Here is a 22,194-nt window from a genome sequence, read left to right as displayed (position 1 = left end):
GTGAAATTGGGATCGAGGGAAGTCTTCTCTACGAAGGCTGCTTAGGTGGGTCCCTGTGTTTTTGTTGCCCCGAACAACTAGGCTTTAGAGTTGTCTCTGCGAAGCCCCGAGGGAAGGCAGGGAAGAAGACGGGATGCTGTGGAAGGGCCCCAAATCTCTCCCAAGATGATGAAGCAGTAACAGGACACTCGGATTCGAAAGGGGAAGGGGAACATCACATCGTTTATTTCCAAAGAAAATAGCAAAACGGAGCTCCATGTACACAAAAGCCTTTGAAGGGAAAAGGAATCACAGATTTTAATTCATTTTTACATATTTACAGCAAGATTAAACCACAGCTTTCAACTATGTTTTCATTCAACAATCACTTTCAGTAAAATACATAACAACTTTTTTTTTCTTTCAAGTTAGTTCATAATTTAAGGATGCTAAGGGGACAGGTGATAAATCACAAACAGTGTGGCTAGAGAGGGTACCAAATAGTATAAGATTTCAGTCAGGCTTTCTTGGGTGTGTGAATTATGATTACAAGACATTTGCCCGTCCGTATAATTCACATTCATTGCAATCATTACATTGTCCCATAAATTAGCAATATAAACAAACATATGGGGACCTCAAGTAAACAAATAAAAATCAGTATAAGAGACAACATTTTGTAGCAACTATAATAACAGCATGGGTTACAGCTTGGGGAAACTTCTTTACAAATCATTTAGTCAGCACACACGGGGTGGGGAGGCTGGAACATCCTTGTTTATTTAAACCACCTTTAAAACTACATCAGAAGGTTTGGGGAAAGCTGGACGGGTGAAAGTTTCTTTCTTGGGCACAATATGAAATTTAGAACTGCACATGTGGATGGGAGGGGGGCGTTTGCATGCACTTTGGGGTCGTGGACCTTCTGAACTCCAAATGCCAAGATTCTGAAGAAAACAGGAAATTATAAAAATGTCTCTCTCCCTCAAGCCACTCTCCTTTCTATTAATGGCAGAAAGAGCTTGCTGATTGCTGCTAGTGGGAAGAAACACACAATGGGTCTATTTTTAGCAGAGATTGTCTTCGAAGGAGCAGGAAATAGTAACAATTGCTTAGCTGCAGCCTTGGTTCCAAGGATTCGGAGCAAGAATATTGGGAACTTGAGGGGTCTCTAGGTGACCTGACTTGGGCTAATTGAGTGCAGACCAGAGAAGAGAGAAGCAGACATACAGTGTAGGCTTAGGGTGTATACCCTCTGCCTGAGCTGTCTCTGCATTCTTTCCCTCCTGTCCCAGAGCCTGGGCAAAGGGCCCCTCAACATCTGCACACCTCCACAGGCTCTGGACCTGATGTCTCTGCATTGCTTTTGTTTTTCCCTTAGCAGGACTTGGCCCTAAGTTATCAGTTAGTGTAATGTGCATGTATTTTTTTTTAAAAGTTAGATTTTATCTCTTTAGAAACGGTTTGAAACTAACGGGGCAGAGGGAGTTTGACAGAGAGGAGAACAAATCGCTGACAAAGAACCTTTTACGTTTCATCAGCGTTGTTAGGACGACAAGCAGGAATGTCTCAGATAATAACTCCCACTTCAAAGATTTCTCAGCTCAATAGAAAGCGGACCATCCTTTTTATTCAACCACAAGGACTGGCACTAAAGAAGACTCCACTGTTTGATTTTTTTTCCACCGTGTTTATTTTTCCCCTATTCACTGGGGTACTTGGATAAAATAAACAACAAGACAATTAAGGGAACATGGACTTCTAACTTTCCTGCCATCTTCCCTACCCCCTTGGCCTTGGGCTCTGGAGTCTGTGCCCAGGGCCAGAGCAGGCCTGAGGGGTACCATACACCCCACCCTGCGGAGAAACGAGTTTGGGGGTCTGTGAGAAACTTCCGGGATAGAGGGGCAGAATGGGCTGGACTGGGGGCCAGAGTGAAAATGTCCCAAAGGCACAGTCTGAACTCCCCAGACTCATCCAGGGTGGCTCCTTTCCTTCCCCCAAGTCCCATTGAAATTCAGGCCTCCAACACGCTCAAGATGCTGAGAGGCACTTGGCACAAAACCGAGCTGGGGATGCTCATTTGTTAAGCTTCCGAGCTCGTCCTAAAGTTATTTACTTCTGACCCTGGAGCCTCTTTGGGGCGCAGTCAAGATGCACGAGTCTGTCTCCTCCCTTTCCTGAAAGCTTCCCTGCTGCCAAAGCGCCCCTTCCCCGCCCCCATCGGAGTGCCAGGTGAACCCCTAAACGCTGGCGAGGCAGGTCCTAAGGAGGAAGTATATACTGGAGAGCACAGTGACAGTATTAAATGGCGTGAAAGCAAAGGTCAGCGCAAATGTATCTTAATAGAGTGTCTGCAGTGAAGTGTGCCGCCTTTGAAGCGGCCGCTCCCCGCGCGCATTTCCATGGCGAGCCTAACGCGGCATGCTGATGCACCGTCAAACTCACACTTTCAACCCCAAAACCCGACTCTTTGAACAACCCGAGCTTGATTAGACCTTTCTCCTTTTCTTTCCCCTCTTACAAACCATTTCCTCGCCTTTAGAAACTCGCCATCAAACCCAAATGCGCCCTCTGATCACCGCAGAAAGCAGAAACAAAGGGAGCTGAGCGGCGATTCAAGCGGCCCTTTTCTTCCCTCACATTATTATCCATTTTTATTATGATCGGGAACAAGTGCCCATTCGCGTGGGTTTTGTTTACCGGAAATTAAATGAAAATGATTTAGTCCGCGTCAAACAAAAATATATACTTGTATACACAAGAAAAAAGGCCTGTTAGACGTAAATATTATGTCCTTAATGAAAAGCCTGGACGGGCTCCAGGCTCGGCCTTTCAGGATTTCAGTGCGACTTGCCCATTGCCATAGAAATCCTAACTTACCATGAAGATGCACCGTGGCGAAGAAACATTGCTTTGTGCGCGGGCCCTTTGATGTCGCAGGCGCAAGATGCGGGCGCTCAGCTGCGCAGGGCGAGATTACCTTGCGAGCAACGCGGTGGACATCTGTAACAAGCAAATGAAAAATTAAAGGCGATTAGTGACCGACTATGCATTTTTATTTTATTTCATTATTTTGGATGGGGGTGGGGGGTAAAATGGGGCCTAGAAATAGAAGAGAAAGAAAGGAGTCCTGTTTGGAGAGGGGGAAATTTTTTAACATTTTCAGAAGCAAGTTCCCCAGATGCCCTCTGCACCTTGGCGGTGGGGCGGGTGTTTCCCGATGGGAAAGAGTTGTTTGCTGCCGACCGTGGGCCCTTGGCTAGGAGACCTCTGGGCCCTATTGTAGTGGTGGCGAGGCGGGAAGGGGATTGCAGACACCCTTCCACAAAGACGGATTCACTAAGGATGTATTTGGAAGATTCTGGTTTTTATTAGGAGTAATGAAAACAGTCCCTCTCCAGTTAGGACGTTATTTATCTGATGGAAGTGTGCGGCCACGGGGCAGGAGTGAGAATCTTCGAATGGTGTCTGAAGAGGAAAGAACAGAAGAAAATCCAGCAGAGTGGCAGAATCAGGGTTTGTTTGCTGGGCTCAGCTTTTTAAATTGAGCTCTTTGGGGGCTCCCCCTAGGTAGGAGTACCACACCCCTACTTATCTCCAAATTCTTAGGGGAGTGGGATGGGTCTACCAAAACTTTTTTCCCCTCCGTTTTATTCACGTTCCCCCCCCACCCCAAATCCTAGCAAGAATTTGAAGCAGCACCATCCTCCCTGCAGAGGGTGACAGACTGGGAACCAGGCCCTGATTCTTTTCCCCCCTTGGCAACAACTGCACAGATTTTTTCTCTTCCCTGCCCCCAACATCTGGTTCCTTTTCAGGGGATTTGGTACCCAGCATATCACATACACATTCAATCTAGACCCATTGGGTGTTTGCCTTTAAAACATTTATTATTGCAGTTCATCTCTTGTTCCCCTCCCCCCCCCCGCCTTTTTAAAATTTAAAACTAAGACCAACATGGTGCGATTTTTGACAAAGACCATCACAGAATTGACGTGATTCATCCAGACACTGTAGCCTAAGCTGGATCCCTTTGCTGTGGAGGTCTGGCCTCAGTGACATCATTGGCCCATTCTGCACCCCCAATGCCAAGCACCCAAAAGATTCCACAGGCAGCTCCTCAACAATTGTGGGGTGTGAAGAGAGGGTGATTGTTCTCAGGAGGCCTCAGAGCATTGAATCTTAAAGCCCCTTTACCGCTCTTTTGTCTGTAATTCCTGTTGTTTGGACTCCCCTCTTACCCCCAGTATATAATGCATACAGAGCAGACAGACAGGCAGACAGATGTCTCTGTGTGCTTGGGCCAATCTCTGGGGGAGGGGCATAAAATCCCTAGGGAAGATGCTGAACCTCCCCCCCTCTTCCCTAGCATCTCCTTTATTGAAGCGGTTGGAAAATTTTGCATCTGGGATTTAAATAGCTGGGGGAGGGGAAGTGTAGGGAGGCAAAAGAGGAAGGAAAGAGGACGGAAGACAACGGCTCAGGAATTCCCTCTGCCACCTTCCCGCCACAGGAACTTCCGAGGAGGCTCCGACTGGGAGCTGGGAACGGAGTAGTTGTGGCTATCCGGGAGGCCCAGGCCTCGAGGAAAACATTTCCCATTCTGTGAACCACACAAGGACTTTGCGGTGTTACTTTTGCCGACTGCAGTGGCCAAGATTGCACAGAAACTCTCCTAATATGTTTTCTTGTTTACCTTCTGCCTGTCTCTTTCTCTATTTTCTTTATCCCAACCCTGGTTTCAAGCTACCCAGTCATGAGGGCGTCTGGGGGGGGGGTGCTGGATGTGACTGTAGAATCCATATGGGTACCATATTGATATTTTAAGACAATGGACATTATAGCAGCATATTCATTGAGCTCTAACAACTATTAGTGGTGACCTTCCTCCCTTCCTGCCTTCCCTGCTTCCTTCCTCACTCTCTCTTCAAGCCTCAATAACCCGGCCTAGACCTGGCAGTCAGGGTACGCGGAAGCAGCAACCGCAACAGCAACCCTGGTACCGAAGGCGGCGGCGGCGGTGGCGGGGCCAGGTGGCCGCGCGGGGCTTGGGGGCGCTGCGGGGGCAGCGGGGGCGGGGCCCGCGCCCTGACACACGTACCATTCGCTCAGGTCGGCGCTACGCGCCGCCACCGCCGCCGAGGAGGCCACCGGGGGCTCGCGGCCGAAGTCCGACGAGGGCGACACGAGGGCAGACGGTGTGGCCGAGTCGTAGCCAGAGCTGGGCGGTGGCGGCGAGCGCCCGTGCACCTTCATGTGCTTACGCAGCGAGCTGGGGTGCGTGTAGCACTTGTCGCAGCCGCGCACTTTGCACGTGTAGGGCTTGTCACTCGTGTGCACGTGCGAGTGCTTCTTGCGGTCGCTGCTGTTGGCGAAGCGCCGCTCGCAGCCCTCGAACTCGCACCTGAAGGGCTTCTCCCCTGGTGGAGGCAACGCAGAGACATTAGTGCGCGTGGGCTGTGGCCCCGGCTCGGCCTCACTACCCTACCCCAATTTCTCTGCCATTTTTGGGAAGAGAGCCACCAAAAAATTCAGAAACCTCTTTCCCCGGCGCCGCAAGCCCGGCACCCCCTTTCCCCGCTCAGAGCGCGCCCCCTGAGCTCCCTCCTGCACGCCTCCCCCCCTCCCCTTCTCCCGCCGGGACCTGGGGGGAGGGGACGGAGCAGGAGAAACAAAGACTCCATCTTAGTCGAGTTTCCTTCCTGGAAAATCCTGATCCACTCCGGTTGTTTTCCTCCAGATTTTCTCCACCTGGAGCCAGAAGCACCTTTGCCCGGAGAATAGAGTTGACTGAGGAGCTCGCATCTGCTCAAAATTGCTGTTCCAGCCAAATGCCTTTGCTCCCCACTCCCCGCCCAGCGGTCCACCCCAAACACATCCTGGCCCAAATTGTTTCTTAAAGTAGGTTTTGTGCAAACGCCAAAGCGATGCAATAATATCAGGATGCGCAGCCGATGCACACGGCATGTGCATGGTGTGCATTCGTGCTGCAGGGAAAGGTACTCTGGGCAATTCACTTCAGACGCGATTTTTACGGGGACTAGAGCCCCCTCCCCCTTCCCCTCTACCCCCTGAGGGCAAACATTTAGTAGCATTCTTCAAATCTTGCCTAAACCGTCCGGGATCCCTCCAGATACTCGCGCCGGCAATAATATTTTATTACGCTGCTCCAGCGGCTTCCCGGAGACTCCGCCGCGGAGAGCCGGCTCTCCCAGTCCGAACTGACTGTGAGAGGCCGGGCGGCCTCCCTAGACCACCCATGGCCCACGGTCCGGTCTCCCCAGCCTGAGCCGAGAAACCGGCAAGGCAGGTTCTGCCCGGGCCAAGCGGGATCCGGGGCCATTCCCGCGATCGCACCCGTGGTCGCGGTGGCTTCAGGATGAGCGCAGCTGCTGCGATCAGGCGAGGCCTGGCTCCGCGGACCGGAGGGCAAGCGGGCAGCCGGGGTAGGCCCGGGAGGGGCTCTGATCAGTGGTGTGATGCCCTGTAGAGCCGCGGGAAGGCGCGAGCGCGCGCTAGGGTGGCAATATTGGCCGAGGACAGAGTCCCAAGCCGGGAGCTCACCGCCGGCTGGATTTGCTAGCGTGTGGGGGAGGAAAGGACCCCAAGAACCCGGAAGCCCAGGTTCCTCTGGAGCTGCAGATGCTAAAGGAAGGAGAGAAAGAAATGTCCGGGTGCTGCAACAAATGGATGCTACCGGGCGCCCTGGATTGAGGGAGAGACTACCAAGCGTCTGGCTAAGGAGGGAGAGATGCCCGGCTGGTGGAATGTTGCCTTTGGGGTTGCTTCTCCCGCCGCTTCCAGGAAAGATGGGTGCTTTGGGGCAGGTTTGAATAAACAAAGGCCGTACTCCCGAGTCCTCTTGAGGCTTAGGCAGAGCCAGAGGTTTGCGCACAACCCTCGCCTCCGCACGGCAGCGGGTTAGAGCCCAGGGCTCCTGCACTGCGCGGCCGCTGCGTCCTCCCGCTGCAGGAGTATTGTTAGTACAGTGGAACACTGGACAGTGCTGGCATCTGCCGTTTCTCGGCACACCGGTACAGTTTTATTTAGAAAGATGCACAATAAACCCTATGTCCCTATGTGCCCCTCGTTTTCTCCCCTCTGATCCCTGTTAGCATCTGCAAAACTAAAACTTTTCTTCCTCCCTTCCTTCTTTTCTTTCAAAAATCACTTACAAGAATCATGTAATTCAGGACCTGCAAAAGAAATCAAGATCTGCTAAGACAACAGAGGAGAAATAGAATTTGAGGTTGATTGCCACCCCCCAACTATTCCCCCGCACACACACACACATATCCCATCTTGTGACCGCCTTGTTGGACATTCATGTAAAACAGAAACAATGATTTCGTTCCAGACGAGGTACTGAGGCGAAAAAAGCAGGGCACTGAAGGTGATACGGGCAGCCTGGAAGTTCCAAGGCCCCTGGGAGGCCAGGTGAGGCCGCGCCCCCGCGCCCTCCCGGCCTCTCCCCAGCAGCGGGAGGAGCGCCGGACTCCTCGCCTAACTCTGCGCACCCCCCGCCCCACCCAACACGCAGCCTCCCGCCCTCTCCCTCCCACCAGATCTGGGCGCTGAGCCCTAGGTGGGTGGGTGGATGGATGTGGAGAAGCAGGGTTGGGCCGGGACCCCGCAGCCCGCCCTGAGTAGCCTGGGCCTGAGGCTGAGTCCTAAAAGGCCCGGAGTCTCCTTCTAGAGCCTCAGCAGCGCGAGAGGCCCCTGACCCGGCCCGGCGCCAGGCCCGCCCGACAAAGTTGGCAGTGGCGGGGCGGTTCGACTCGCGCCATTTTCTCGCACTTGTGGCTGGGCCGGGCTGTGCGAGCATTCCGCCCCGGCGCGGTCTCTCCTCTGCCTCGGATCCCAGCCCTACCTCCCTCTACCGACTGCCTGGGAGAGTGGGGTGAGCCCGCAACACAGGGGTCCCGGGAAAGGCGGCAGGCCCGCGTCTCCCTCGCGGCGGCACCATTGTTCCGGGATTTCTGTGACCGCCGCAAAGCGAAAGCTTTCGGAGTGGGATCGGAGCCGCTGCCCCCGAAGCCAGGCCTGGGATTCAGATCCCGGAAAATCTCAACTCCTGAGAAAGCAGCCTATTCGCCGCTTCCGCGACTCGAGGAAATGAAACGCCATTAATATTTGAAAAGGCAATTATTTTCCTGTTGAATCGAGAACCGTCTTCATGAATAATTTGTAGTGAGGTCTATTGCCATTTGAGAAACATTTTGTTGTTGTTGTTTTCTCCTCTTTTCATTACTTAGGAGGAGGGTTTGAGGGAAACGCCCAAGCAGGAGAGGCTCTGTAGATTTTTTTTTTTTTTAACTCCGGTGATAATGAATCAGGACTGCCAGTGGAAAGGGAAAGGATGCACTTAGAATTCTGTTCTGAATAGACGCAAACCTGAGCCAGCTCAGGCGCACTGAACTTGATTCTCTGCTGTAGGTCGATTGCACTGAGAATTTAACCATTTTCTGCTTCACGGACTTCAAACAGTAGGCCGGCAAAGAGCAGTAAAAGTTTGTTTAAAACCCCCCTGTCATTAAAAATGAGTTCCTACTCTGGCTCAGGACTTCTAGTCTACCTTCGTGGTGCGGGCCGCCAGCTCAATGAATAGGGAGCCTGAGGGCGGAGATCTGGGTCTCACTTCTCTCCTTCTTCCCCTGGATAAAAATCGGAGGGAGGGAGGAGTGGGGGGACAAATGCTTGCGAGAGGTTGTGGGGGGAGGAATCCTGGAAACAGCTCAGAAAAACTATACATTTCCGAAATAAAGTAGGAGACTTAAAAGTGGACTTTAATCTGGCCTCCGAGTGTGCCAATGTCCTAGCCAGGGACCTTCCCCAAGACTGAAGGGTTCGGGGGGAGAAGGTGGGATTTAGCAAGCTTCTTTCCCGGGTAGTGCCAACCTGGGTGAGTTCTTTGACTCTAATAATTGAGGATGTTTTCACCAAGAATAGACGTGCGTAAGGCAGAGTGCCAGGGAGTAGAAGTGGGGCACCAAGCTGGAACTTATTTCATCCCCTCTGTCTCCCCCATCGGTCCCCTTCTCCCGCACCCAAAATGGAGGAGGGGAGATGTTGACTTCTTAAACTTTGAGGAAGCCAGGGCAAGAAAACCCTAGCTAAGAAGAATACAAACATCGGGCTGCTAAACTAATTAATGTAACTTCACAGGCTGTTCTGGGAAGTGTGAAAACTTTCTCCTTGCAATTGCATCAATTAGAGATGTTTCTGGCCAGAGGAGTTCAACTTTGCAGGCTTTTGAGAGGGCGCCTTTTCTTTCTGTTAACTAGAAGTAACAGATGTGGTTGACACATGTCCCCATTTCACTTAACAGCGCAGTAAATGACATTTAAGGTGAATGAGTCTCCTTGGGTCTCTGCTAAAGCAAAAGGGAGGGTTTGTGAAACGTCCCGAGTGTGGGTCACCAAGGCTCCAAAACCGGGGCAAAATTAGCCCATGAGACCCTCAAATCCTAGAGAAGTCACTAAGGGCCTGGTGCGCTCTCCATTCAGGTGGCAGTCAGGTTGTCAGGCTGACTATTGGAAGAGTGTGCCTCACACAATTCCAAAGGGACAGGGAAAAATTAAATTGTTCCTATGTCTTTACAACTTTGAGGAACAGTGCCCTTTAAAATACCTTAAAATCAAACTCCGTAAGCAGGGACCACACATTTGCACACACAGAAACCCGAGCATCCCCTTCCCAACCCCCAGAGCAGAAACCTCATACTATCCTTCCCACACACAGCCTCAGGAAACTTCTGTGATTCTAATTGAAGGGCATAATTAATATTTTATGAACTTGGATCATGGAAACACCAAAATATCCCCCCTCCCCGCCCAGGTGGAACTTGAGGAAATCCAGCTCCGAGGGCCCAGAAGAGGCCCCCTGCCTCCCCAGAGGGTCCGAACGAGACAGACAGTGGCGAATACTGACCTGTGTGAGTTCTTTTGTGTATTTTGAGATTTTCTGATCTAGCAAAGACTTTGCCACACCCCGGGAAAGGACAAGGGAAGGGCTTCTCGCCCGTGTGCACGCGGATGTGATTTACAAGTTTGTATTTGGCTTTAAAGGGCTTGCCCTGGCGCGGACACTCCTCCCAGAAGCAGATGTGGTTACTCTGCTCAGGGCCTCCGACGTGCTCCACGGTGACGTGCGTGACCAGCTCGTGCATGGTGCTGAAAGTTTTGGAGCAGAGGCGCGGGGGTGCGGGGCCGTCGGCCGCCAGCCACTTGCAGATGAGCTCCTGTTTGATGGGCTGGCGCATGTAGCGGAAGAAGGCGCCGGGACCGTGGGGTGCGGCGAGGTTCATGGTCAGGTTCATGCCCCCGTAGTTGTGCAGGGCTGCGGCAGCTGCCAGGGCGTCGCTGCGGGCCACAGGTCCCGGCGGGAAGGGTTCGGGCCGTGCGTACATGTCTCCGGGGAGCCCCAGACGCAGGAGTCCGTTCAAAGTGCAGCTAGGGGAGGCCTGGGGAGGCTGCTCGTGAAAGCCCGGTAACACCGAGGGGCTGGAGGCGGCAGCGAGCTGGGGGCCATGGTGTCCGGAGCTGCTACCTGTTGTTGAGACAAATAGCGCGAGTGAGAACGGGTGGCGAGGGCTGAGCGTCCTACCCGGCCCCAGGGGGCAGGCCCAGCCCAGCCACACCACGGCCTCGGCGGTCAACGCCGGCACCGAAAGCCAGACTGCGGCGGCTGCGATCCGGGCGGACAACGCGAGGCCAAGCGCCTCCACCGCGGTCCGGCTGGGCGGCTGTTCGGTAGAGCCCCCTGTCGCTTCATGAGCAGGAGAGTGATGGTGGCGGCGGGGTGGGTGGAAGGGGTAGTGGGGTGCGCAATGCTGAGGCTGTGGGTTGCTGGGTGCCCCTGGGCTCTGCTCCAAAGGGGTCCGACTGGCGCTCCGAGCGCGCTTTGGCGGCCAACTCCCCAAGGCCCTCGGGGCCGCGGCGCCCTGCGGGGGAGTGGAGGTGGGGGAAGTGGTGATGTTGTAGGTGGTGGTGGTGCCCAAGAGCCCCGGCCATATATACGAATTTCAGCGCCCAGCTCGGCTGGGAGAGGGAGGCCTGCTGCATCCCGGCCGGGACTCCCCGGAGCTCCTTAGGTCGGGGCGCTCACGCCACCGTCACCTGACGGCGGGGAGGGGAAAGAACAGCCATAGACAACTTCTGCAAAGTTCCCCCCCACCTCAAGTTTTGGGTTGTGACTTTTTTTTCTCCCTCTCTATCAGTCTTTAATGCCTACTTGAAATCCTGTACACTACAGAGGCAGCAGCGGGGCGCGTGAGATAGTGAATAGAGATTCGGGGCCGTGGCCCGGGCCCGCCGAGAGGAACAATCGCCTAAGTCGCCCATTGGCCCGCGTCCCGGTCCGACGTCAGCGATGACAGGGCCCTCTGCACGGGGACACACACACACTCTCTCTCTCACACACACACACACACACACACACACACACACACACACACAGTCACAACTGCTCCCGTTCCCCTCCCCACCCCCCAGCTCGCTCTTCTACTGCTCATGCGCTCTGACCCGGGCGCGGATTCTTTTCTCTACTCGTGAGCCCCCTCCCCCTTCTCTCCCCGAAAGCTGGGCAGATCTGCTCTGCCTCGCCGCTCTTGGAAGTGAGCGGGGCTGGGTTATGCCTCCATTCCCCACGGCTTTGGGGAGGGGGCGTTGCGCTGCACGTAAAGTCCTTCCAGGCAGACCGGACACCCCAGCCCTGCTGGGGCCGATGGACAGCACCCGGAGCGCGGGGACTGCGGCCTGCTTCGGCAGCTTGTCCCGGGAGTCGGGAGGAGGCGAGGGCCGGGATCCAGGGAGGAAAGGCGGCTGCAGACTAGGAGGCCGGGAGCGGGGGCGATCCTAGGCTAACAGCCCTTGCGCCTAATTTTGTTTTCTCGCTTTTCCAAATTTTCTCGCGTCGCTCAGCTTTCTCGCTCTCGTTCTTTCTCTAGCTCTCGCTCTCAGTTCCACGAAACCCCTGAGCACACTTCGCCTTCCTACTTGGATCCTTTCTTCTCCCCTCCCCCTCTGTCTTTTCCCCACTCCATTCTTCCCACTTAGCCTTGCCGGCCCCTCCTCCCGGGCGCCTGGAGCGCCCAGAGACTGGCGGACCCAAGAATCTGGCCCTGAGCCGAGCCCCAGGACTGGGCCGGAGACGGTGATAACCTGGGAGAGGCTAGCTTCGAACCCACGCCGCCCTCCCAAGAGGGCCTAAGAATCCTTCCCGCCGCAAATCACACCGACCAGCGGGCGACGGGCCAAAGAAATAAAGGCGAGGGGAGCGCAGCGAGGCGGAGCGGGTCCTCTCCCCAGGTCTCTCTCCCACTATCAAATTGCGGTCCTGAGCTCTGTACTCTGCCGCCGGGCGGAGCCTTTGGAAAAGGGAACTTAAGAATCGTTTCCACTTTGAGCTCCCTCTGGCCACTTGTTGCCCGCGGCCGGAGTCTCTGTCTCTACTCGCTTGCCTAGAGCCGAGGCCACGTTTCCCGGCCCAGGCTGTGAGAGCGACCTCGGGCCACGGCCTCCTCTCGCGGGATGCCCTCCCGGGCTGCGGGTTCCTCTGTCTTGGGGTGGGGATCGGCCGGTGGAAGAAACCTTCAGTTCTGGACCAGCCGAGTGTGGCATAAACAGGGGGGAGTGTCCTTTGTTTGTGCCGACCGGCTAGGGCCGGCTGCATTGCCCGGCGATTTAAAGTGCTGCTGGCCCTCAAGCCTGCGTTGCACTCAGTAGCCGAAAATGCCAACCTAAGTTCTCTCGGGGCTTCCCGGCAGCCATAGAAAGTGCCCTCAAAGCAATGAAAGACTTGGGTTTTTAAGAGAAGTTTGAAGGATTGAGTAAAAGACCCCACTCCCCTAGCAGAGGTGAGAAGTTTGGACAGATTACGAGGAACTCTGATGAAGTTGATTGAGCTGCCCCAGCCACCTCCAGCACCAAGAACTATTCTTAAACATTTCCTGGTCAGTAAATAACGGTTTCTTTTAAATTTTTAAAAATAATTAACTTATTTATAATGGTTGGCAGATTCTTTGAGCCTTTCTTCATTTAATGCATTGTTCCTGGCTCAGTGCCGCAATTTAGCGAGGGATTAACTTCCACAACAATTTTCCTCGGCTTTGACAAGTCCAGGTCTTTTTGCTCCTCCGGCCGGAAGAGCTTAAGCAAGCTACCAATAGATGCTGAGTTAGCATTAAAAAAAAAAAAAAAAGTTGAAGGAGAGCATTTGACAGCTGAAGCCCTTCTGCTCTGGAAACCAAGGGCTTCCACACAGCAGTGTTGAGACTAGACTTGGAGGATTTGTCTCCTTTCTTGGCTTTCACCCTCTCCCACACTCTCGCTTTCTGCGGTTTATCCCTTTTGCCCACAGGTGCCTCCTCTGTTTTCCTGCCCTGTTTTCCCTTCCTCAGAGCGCTGGTTTCAAGGCTTCTCACCACGCAGGTGTCTTTTGAATGATACAGTTGTCTGGGCAAACCCATGAAGGGTTCTGAAAACAACAAAGACCAAAACAAAAAAACAAACCAGCATATTCCTCTTTGGGACCCCTTGCCCAGCACTTTCTCCTAACCATTCATCAACACAGAACTTAGTCAGCTCCTCCAGCAGCATTGAGGCCTAAGTGCGGGGGCACTGATGCAGTAGTCCAACAGTGAAAATATTTTCTTTCCCATCCAAAAGTTGGCAATCTACAACCTACTGTTCAGGACGTTTGTCAAACTAACCATCTAATTTGGCTTCCATGAAAACTCTGATTTGCACAAAAACGAACCCCTTAATATATACACCGTGACCACACCCGCATCAAAAGCTTTGAATAACAGTACAGAACAGGAGTATTCAAGTTGTTTTAGGTTGTGGACCCTTTTGGAAACCTGGTGAAGCTAGTGAACTTTAATAATCCTGTGTCTTTTGCCCATACGCATAATAGAAGAAGCTATAACATTCCATTAGAAGGTGGAGAAAATAAAGATGCGTTTTTTCCCATCCAAATTTGTGGGACCCCCCCCGCCCCGAATACTAAGCACTGACTCCACAGACTCCAGGGATAAGAAGCAGAAGTTATATACAATAGACTGTTACTGCACTACCGTCTCTCTTGATAAGTTTACCCTTGAAAAGCTTTGAACACGTGTATGGCTTTTTGTGCCAACAGTGAAAGGGCAGATACATCTGATTCAGTCAAATTCACCGACAGTAACCTGGCCCCATGGAGCTCCTTCCCAGATGCAGACTTCTTTTGAAGCACTGAAAACATCTGGACCCATCCCGGGTAGATGCTTCTTGAATAGTCAGGGGTCAGTTGACCTAAGGTCACTAAGGTTACCTAATCTTTGCAAGTGCCTTGGAGCCACGTGGTTCACACCTTGGTCGGCTGAACACAGCAACGGGACCAAGCGTTCTCCCAGAGGGACATGTCCTCAGGGACAGAGATACCATTTTACTCACTAATATTTATAAACAGGGAACTCTGGGTGATTACATAAGGGTCTTCAAGGCGTATCTCTGAAATAAGCCCCAAAGCAGTACCCAGCTAATCACAGATGACAGATGGGGCACCGATGTCAGTGAGGCATATTTTAGCTTTCAGGGCCGTTCCTTTGAGTCTTCCAGTGCCCAGGTAGCAAGGATTCCAGGTTTCATTGACTATTCATTGGGTAGGCTAAGTAGTGGTGTCCCTCAATGGTGCTCAGAATTTTTCTTTCAAAAGTTATCTCACCACACTTACCCCTAATACCAAATGCTTGGCTGAAGCATTCTATTCCTAACCATGCTGGGGGTTATAGCATTGTTGAGTCCACATTTCTGCTTGATTTGCAGAAGAAAAAAAAAAGATACATTTGCAGCTCAGAGATCTTCAGCAGAGTTTCAAGAACCACTGGGGGTTTTCATGGGGGCCTATTTGGAGCAAGTTCCACCACCAGACTCCAAACATCCCTCCAGACCTCGAAATCATGCCCTAAGCACCTTTGTTTACAATAGCATAAACTAAAGTGATTTCCTAGTCCTGCTGTATAGAAATATATTTGGTGGCCCTACCATCTGTTATAGCTCCTCATATCACTGGCTTAAGTGGGGGAATGTCTGACTTCCCTTCCTCGGAAAGGAAACAATGCGGGAGATTTCAGATCAATAGCTGGGATATTTTTTGCATTTTGATCTTTTCAACAATGCTAAATGATGATTATCTTGTTGCAGCTTATGCCCAAGCCAGGATCCCAGAAGCTGAGGGCCACTGCACAAAGCCTGACCAAGCGCAAATCTTGTTGCCTGAATATTGTGCATCTAGGTCTGCAGTCACTTGTTCAATCCTTTCTTCCCTGTTTATGGCCAGGGTACCATCCAAAACAAGGGGGCAAATCCCTTCGTAGGCTATTCACAGACAGAATTCAAGATTCCTACAGTGAGAGGTTGTCTCTAGTCTTGCGGGAGAGAAAAATAACAACTTAAGCCCCAGGAGCCTTCCGTAGGTCCATGCCCACATCGTACAGAGGAGAAGGGGTCTGTCAGGATTTTGAAGATAAAGGAAGATATTCCTCCCCTCGTCTATGGAAGTTTGGGCTTTAATCATCATTAATGGAAGTACGTATGAAAGAAAATATGCTCAGATAAAATTTAATTTCCCAGCAAACCATCATTTGACAACTGATTAGGAAACATTGTTAGAGGATCTTCCAGACCAGCACTGAGGAATTAAAACAACGGAATTTACATAATAACCACATCTCTCTAGAGAATTTGCCATCAAATCATCCCAAAATAATAGAAGAGAGTCATTTCCTAAGTTGTCCATTTAACTTTTATTAAGAAGGTTGCATTTCCTACCAACAAGGGAATACCTTGGAGGCAACCATCAGCTGGTGGTGTAGTTGAAATGAGGGAAACTAGATGCCTGAAAGGGGAAACACCCAACCCTAAATCATATGCTTATTCTAAATGGAATATTAAATTAAATTCTTCACAATGAAGGTATTCCTGACAGAGCGGCTGTCAGTCACTCCCTGTTCAGACACCACATTGTGGGAACATCGTGGCTGCCACATTGCGGAAGGCTGGTGTCCCTGGTAAAGATGATGCATATCATGTAAACCCCATCACCAAGATCAAAGTCTGCTCCTTTCATGTAAGCCAATACATGTCAAACCTCATTCCAATCAAATCGTCCGGAAATGAATTCAAGATGAATATGTCATAGAATAATGTGACAGTGGAACTGCAGAAGGTCAGGGGTGGTTGTTTCAATGAGAGAGTCGTCAAATATTAATTCTAGAATGTCCAGATGAGTAGACATTGAGGGGGATTAGCTGGCTGCTGGTGGGACGTTGTGTCGCTGATTTGTGTGCAAATGTATCAAACACCAAGGTGTTGTTCTAAGTTTCATTGGAATTCAAGAAACACCCCCAAACCCACAACCAACATAACCAAAAGACCAAAAAAAAAAAAAAAAACATACAAAAATAACTTCCTACTTAAAAAATAACTTCAGCAAACCAATATTCAAAAGAGGATATTAACTTACTTGACTCTTTCAGGGCGTTTCGGTAAAGCCGCATTCGTTTCCTCATCACCAGAGAAGTCTTGTATCTCATTTTCTGACTTTGAGCCTGTTTGGGAAGAAAAGAGAGACAGTCACTAGTTAAACGATTTCCTACATGCTCGTATGGCAAGACTGTGTGGCCTGAATGTAAGAGTGAAAGAAAGTGTTGGTCTGAAGATCTTTTCAGTGTTTTCTTTGACTATTTTCAAATTTGGAAGTGAAAGAAGAGACTTCTGCTGGGAACTACCCGTATTTACTGCAAAATAATATATCCTGGTTGATAAAAAAATATTAAAAATCATCATTTCCCAACTAGATTTTTATCCGTAACTTATTTGTGGATCTCCCTTACAGGTAGAGTTAAGCACACTTTCAGTCAGTCAGTGTTCAAACGTCTCTCACTCCAGAATTTAAACTTTTTTTATCTGAGAAGCCCCCATCATTTTCTTTAAGTTCATTAATTAATTGAGTTTAGTGAGAAGGGGGGCTGGGTGTCCTCTGGGAGGTTAGCAGGTTAAAAATTGAGTTGTAAGTGTTGGAACTGATAGGAGAGGAATTTCTTTGCAGGCGTGTAGCTCCTGTTGTGCCCAAGGTGGTGTGGAATCCCTAACCCTCGCGTGGCTTCCACCCCCTCACCCATCTGGAAGCCATCGCCGTTGGTTTTTGAAAGTGAATATAAAATTCACCGGTTTGGGGTGGGGGGAGATTATTTCTATCAATTGGTCCTGGCTGTCCACATTTTTTAGTTAAGCAGCTTAGAAATAACCCACCCCCACCCCCAAAATATTTGCATTCCTCATCAAATTCACTTTTTGGATAGAGCTACCCAGCCTTTGGTCACCTTAAAACCTTAAACTCATCTTGGGGACTTCTGCATCTGTCAGGCAAGGCTGAAGGCAGTGGAACAGCCAAACAGAGGCGATTCACCCAGCCCCAAACCTCAATCTGGCCTAGAAAGACAAACAGTCATTGAAAAGGTCTCAGGCTGGACAAACACAGCAAGCTCTCTGTCAATGAGGACGTCTGCCTGTCTTGACACTCCAGCCCACAGAACAAGCGGTTGTTTAACTTGTTGAACCACAGGCCAAATCCAAGTGGGCCTCTGCTATCTCAAAGACTTTCCAGTTCTCTATGCTCAAAGATCTCTTTCTCTCTCCCTCAACCGCCAACCCGGGCTTGAACTAGCTTAGGTATTTTCACCTTTCACTCCCCCTTCTTTTCTGGGTCCAAGCCTGAGGGGTGGGAGTAGGGGTTTAGACTCACCTTTTCTCAGAGGGTTTTATTTATTTTCGATTCTTTCTAACCAAAAGGCATCTGTCCCCAAAGGTAAGAAGCTCCTTCCCACACAAATCAGGAAAGAAAGAAAGCCCAAGTTTGCATTCCTACAGAAGGGCAGCGTGCTGGGTGTCCTTGCTCTAAAATTTCCTCATGGCAGGATGTCTGGCACAGGAAAAGCCCTGGTTGGTTGGAACTAATAGAATTTACTTTTTTGCTTCAGAGGGAAATGGGTGTGAGTTTCCCTAAAGAACTCTGTCCACACCTACAATGCTGCTCGAGCCCTCCCTTTAAGAGGCCTGGGTCCCTTCTATCCCCAGGTCCTGACAGTCTTTTGTGTATTATAAACCCACAGGCATGCAAACGAATGTCTCAGAGGCTGGACTTCAGGCAACTGGGACCAACCTTAAGCTGCTCCTGTAGCAGCTCCATCACCGGCCTGTGCATGGAACCTGGGTAAATATCTTCTCCTTTGGTTCAAACTCTGACCCCACTTAGCAAGCCAGTCATCTCGCTGAAGGAGGGGTGAGAGAATCTAGGAGCAGCCCCTGGGCCCCTGGACCTGAGATCCTTGCCAACCCAGGGATATAAAAGCCCTGAAAATGTTCAGCTTGGTTTTCCCCGAAAGATTGTTCCTGACTTGTCTCCTCACACCAGCCCTGGGCACTGAATCACCGGTCAGGAGCACAACCTGGGGACTTATTGGAATCTGCCTTCTTTCCCTTGAGACAAGAAAAGGGTGCCAATGAGCTTCAGTAATTGATCGTGCTGGGGGAGAGCTATGAAACTGGGCCAGTGGGTACAGGCAAAAGACATCATTTTTCTTTTGGGGGAACACCAAGCCTGCACATTGTGGGGTCGCCCTAACAGGCGCAGGCCTGCCCAAGGTCAGAGGTCATCTTCAGCCTGCTTCCCAAGCCAGCGACTTCAGTCCCCGAGACTTCCCCACTGCTCCACACAGATTAAGCCGCAGGAGCGCCGGCAAAGGCATGTCCGCCTCTCGGCCACAGCTCGGCCGGCGGGGCGGGTGCGGAGCAGGGGCCCTGCAGGCTGTCTGGGAGCTACCTGGCTAAAGGCAAAACGGCTCCGGCCTCTTCCCGTGGCCTGCTGTCACCAGCTGCACCCGGAACCTCCCTGGCTCCCCTTCATCAGGCCCTCAAATACCAGGAATTTGGGCTGTGAGGCTGGGTTGTGCGACGGCCTTTTCTCATTCTTCTGTTCCCTAGAGGGAAAAGCTGAGGTTCCTCCAGCTGGGGCCTGAAGACTGGGCGACCTCCGTGTGCCCAGAACAGAATCTGCGTTAGTGGGTTGCTTGAAAGACCAGCCTGGACATTTAACCATCCCTTTGAACACCCCCCTACAAACCGCCGGCGGCCAGACAGAGGAAGGGAACATGGTGCCTCTTCGCAGGTCGCTCTGAGGCCAATGCTGTCGGAAAAGGGGTAGAAATATGACCTTGCGATCCAAAGGGAGTTTCCTGCAGACGGTGCAGGCCAAGTTCCAGCCCCTCCAACGCCCCTTCTCCATTCCAAAGACCTTGCTGGCTCCCAGGTGTCCCCATGGACCATTCATCAACCCCAAACTTTCCCTTTGGGGCAGTTCTAGCTTTGTTTCACAGCCTGACTCTGTTCCCGCCCCACTTGTCCCTAATTTCCAGGGCCTCCATGTGTCTAGGGTAGTGGCCAGAATCCCAGGTAGCTGCGGCCTTCTCCTTTGAGAGCTAGTCGTAGCCCTCGTTCGTATCCGGGAGAAAGAAAGTCAAATCCCAAACCCACAGCCCGCCGCGCGCGCAGAGAGCGGGTCCCAGCGGTCAGCGTCCTGAGGCAGGACCAGACTGCAAGAAGGCGAGGATGCGGGCCCCGCAGCTGACCCAGCCGGCATCCCCAGTCAGGTAGCGGTGGAGAAGCTCCATCATCTTGCTGCCAGCCGGGGTAACTTGGCTCCTTTGACCCTGGAGAGGGGATGCCGAGTCTTTCCCTGCCATCCTTGCGGGGGCAGGACGGAGAAGCAGTCTGCAGGGGCCCCCTCCTGCGCGGGCCCAGCACTCGGGGCGAGGGAAGCTCTGGGCCACGACTCCCCTTCTTGGGCCAACGGTGGGGCACCCAGGCGATTTACAAAGAGGGGAGGGAAGGCGGGCAGGCAACAAGCTGCCCTTGGTCCGCGTGCCAGTGGGAGCCCCATTCGTCCCCCTTGCACCGCCCCCCAGAAGAAGGGATGGACTCATCTCCAGCGTAGCCTCTCGGCGGAAGGGCCCCCTCCTCCCCTCAGTGTCAGCGGGGTGGGGCCTGTACCCACGGTTGGGGGGCTACGGAGGGAGGGGGATGGGGGAAAAATCTAGCTGGGCCTCTTATCCCAGTGGGGTTTGGGTGCCTCCTACCCCGCTGCTGGGGGTACAGGTCCGGTCTGTCTGCCCCCCGGACTCACGCACTTACCCCACTCCACCTGTTGCCGGGATCGCCTCATTTCTGCACATCACTTTGAGGTGCCTGAGGGGGACCACAGAACCCTCCAAGCCTCTCTTTTGTGGTTCCAGCGAGGCGGGCATCTTTCATTTCTCCTTTTCCAGCTTTCGGGAAGCAGTTAGGGAATGTATGATGAAGCAGAAATGAGCCGTCAGGATGATATTTTAATGGCTTATATGTCACGTTGGTGCATGTGGCTTTGAACTGGAGCCGCTTGCGTTTCCTGCAGAGAGCGCCGCAAATCCCACTTGATAACTTCTACAACCCACAACTTTTTTTTCTCACATTCACTCTTACTCTGTATATTTGGACGCGTTTCCTAAAAATACCCTCTTGTCAACGTTCCCCTTGGATATTCCACGAACAGGAGAGGAGAGGACTGACTTTTCTTTTTTGAAGAATTATTTTCCCTCTCCCCCTCCCAACGGCGTCTACCCTTCTCCCCTCAGGTCCCCTCCCTTGTTTTTTTTTTGAAAGGCAGGAGAGGTGGGTTCAAGATTTGTTCTCCCTGGTGAAAGCAGTACAGCCTCTAGAGAAAGCTTCTCCTTGCAGATAAGATTTTTACAACTGCAGTGGAGGCAGGATCCAAATTTCCCTTGTAGGCAGCAGGAAAGACTCTGAGTGGCTCCGATATATCTTTTTAAAAAACAAAGTATATAACAGTTTTTTTTTTAAACCACCCCTCAAGCCCCATCACTTTGCCTTCGTTCCCCCATCCTTGTTCCACTCAAAGCTGGCAGGGAATTCGGGGGCTGCTGCACTCAGACTTGTTGCTGGGGACCGAACATTTGATATTTTTTTTCATTCTCAAATTTCTATTTCCCAGCACAACAAGCGCAAATGCTCAGCCAGTTTCCTTCAGACACCAGGAAACCATCCCAGCTAACAGAAGTCCAGTTTTGAGCAGGGAGAGCCCAGGGAAAGGGCAGCTCAGCTCGTCGGCCCCAAGCGAGAATCTAGTCGATGAAAAGACCAGAAAACCAGAAAGGAGGACAGGCCGACGCTGACCCTGCCTTCTTCCAGCCTGTGCAGCCCGAACAGGCGACTGGGCAAAAAATGTTCATTTTCATTTTCCTCTCGCCCAGGCACTGGTGAGTTTCCTAACGGGGCCGCCTGTGAAAGGATGAGTTGAGTTCTCTTTGTCTGAGAAAAGAGTTTAGGGCTGTGATTCAGCTGCAAAGAAGCCAAATGAAGTTAGAAACAAAGGGCAAATTGAAGGATTCCGACTCTTGGCTTTTTGTGTTTTCCTTACTAGAAAATAATTAGACCTAATGAATATGCAGACGCTTCAGCTAAACCCTCGGCCTGGGCTGCTGGGTTTTAAACAGACCTGCGGAGAAATGCAACCTTCATCCCCCAACCCCCCGCATCCTCATGCATTTTTTGAAATGCATAAATGTTGCTCGCCTTAATTGATTGAGTCACAGGGATTTTTTTTTCCTGCTTTTAAGTGCCATACTCCTCTACCTTTCAACAATCATTTTAATATATAGTCAATGGCTCTTTGTGGACGGGACAAAAAGCAACTACGCGCAGTTGTTGAATAGACTTTGCGCTGGGCAAAGACAGGTTAATCGAGGGCCGCATCGCGAAAACAAGCGAGTGTTGTATGTTTGCACTGAATCCAAATGTCTGCATTTTCCTAACTAAATCAAAGGGAGTGTTATTTCTTTTTCTGCTCACTCATCTGAAGGTAAGTAAATTTTCTCTGGCGATCAAAAGCCTGGTCGGCAACAAAGACCGCGCCCGCTTTTTCCACCGTCCTGGTGTGGTGAGTTACGGAATTTCAATAACTGTGACAAGGGTGACTGATTTGTGAACTAGAAAAGGTTTGAATGTCACAAAATTTACATTGGTCCTATCTATCGCAGATTTAAATACCAAAAAAAGTATTCGGGGATTTCTAGGGAGCTTTGGGCAGTCCTGAAGAACAATGGCGTATTGGGAAATT

The 22,194-nt window shown here is 51.5% G+C and overlaps 1 protein-coding gene across 4 annotated transcripts; it reads right to left on the bottom strand.

The window, feature by feature from the left end:
• Positions 1 to 203: 203 nt before the first annotated feature.
• Positions 204 to 20,668, bottom strand: ZIC4 (Zic family member 4). 4 transcript variants are annotated; one of them, XM_049709817.1, is made up of 5 exons: positions 20,214 to 20,668; positions 16,489 to 16,573; positions 9,913 to 10,530; positions 5,084 to 5,402; positions 204 to 2,985 (listed from the first exon to the last, which is right to left on the bottom strand). In XM_049709817.1, coding segments are annotated over exons 2-5 (1,008 nt in total). In that variant the 5' UTR covers positions 16,559 to 16,573; positions 20,214 to 20,668; the 3' UTR covers positions 204 to 2,984. The 4 variants fall into 4 exon arrangements, with proteins under 4 accessions (XP_049565774.1, XP_049565771.1, XP_049565772.1 ...); XM_049709814.1 differs by lacking the exon at positions 20,214 to 20,668 and adding an exon at positions 18,946 to 19,984; XM_049709815.1 differs by lacking the exon at positions 20,214 to 20,668 and adding an exon at positions 18,187 to 18,921.
• Positions 20,669 to 22,194: the final 1,526 nt, after the last annotated feature.

Source organism: Orcinus orca, chromosome 5 (genome assembly GCF_937001465.1).
Source record: "Orcinus orca chromosome 5, mOrcOrc1.1, whole genome shotgun sequence".
Lineage (NCBI taxonomy): Eukaryota > Metazoa > Chordata > Mammalia > Artiodactyla > Delphinidae > Orcinus > Orcinus orca.
The sequence above is the reverse complement of the archived record's forward strand: the minus strand, read 5'-3'. Positions and strand labels throughout refer to the sequence as shown.

What these genes read in the sequence shown, in the direction of transcription:
- ZIC4 (XM_049709814.1), bottom strand. Translation starts at nt 19,353, where the DNA reads ATGAATGGTCCATGGGGACACCTGGGAGCCAGCAAGGTCTTTGGAATG. An exon ending in CCTCACAGCCCAAATTCCTG is followed by an intron (nt 16,574 to 18,945) that starts GTATTTGAGGGC and finishes CTTCCCAAACAG; the next exon opens with GCTCAAAGTCAGAAAATGAG. An exon ending in ACACAAAAGAACTCACACAG is followed by an intron (nt 5,403 to 9,912) that starts GTCAGTATTCGC and finishes TGCCTCCACCAG; the next exon opens with GGGAGAAGCCCTTCAGGTGC.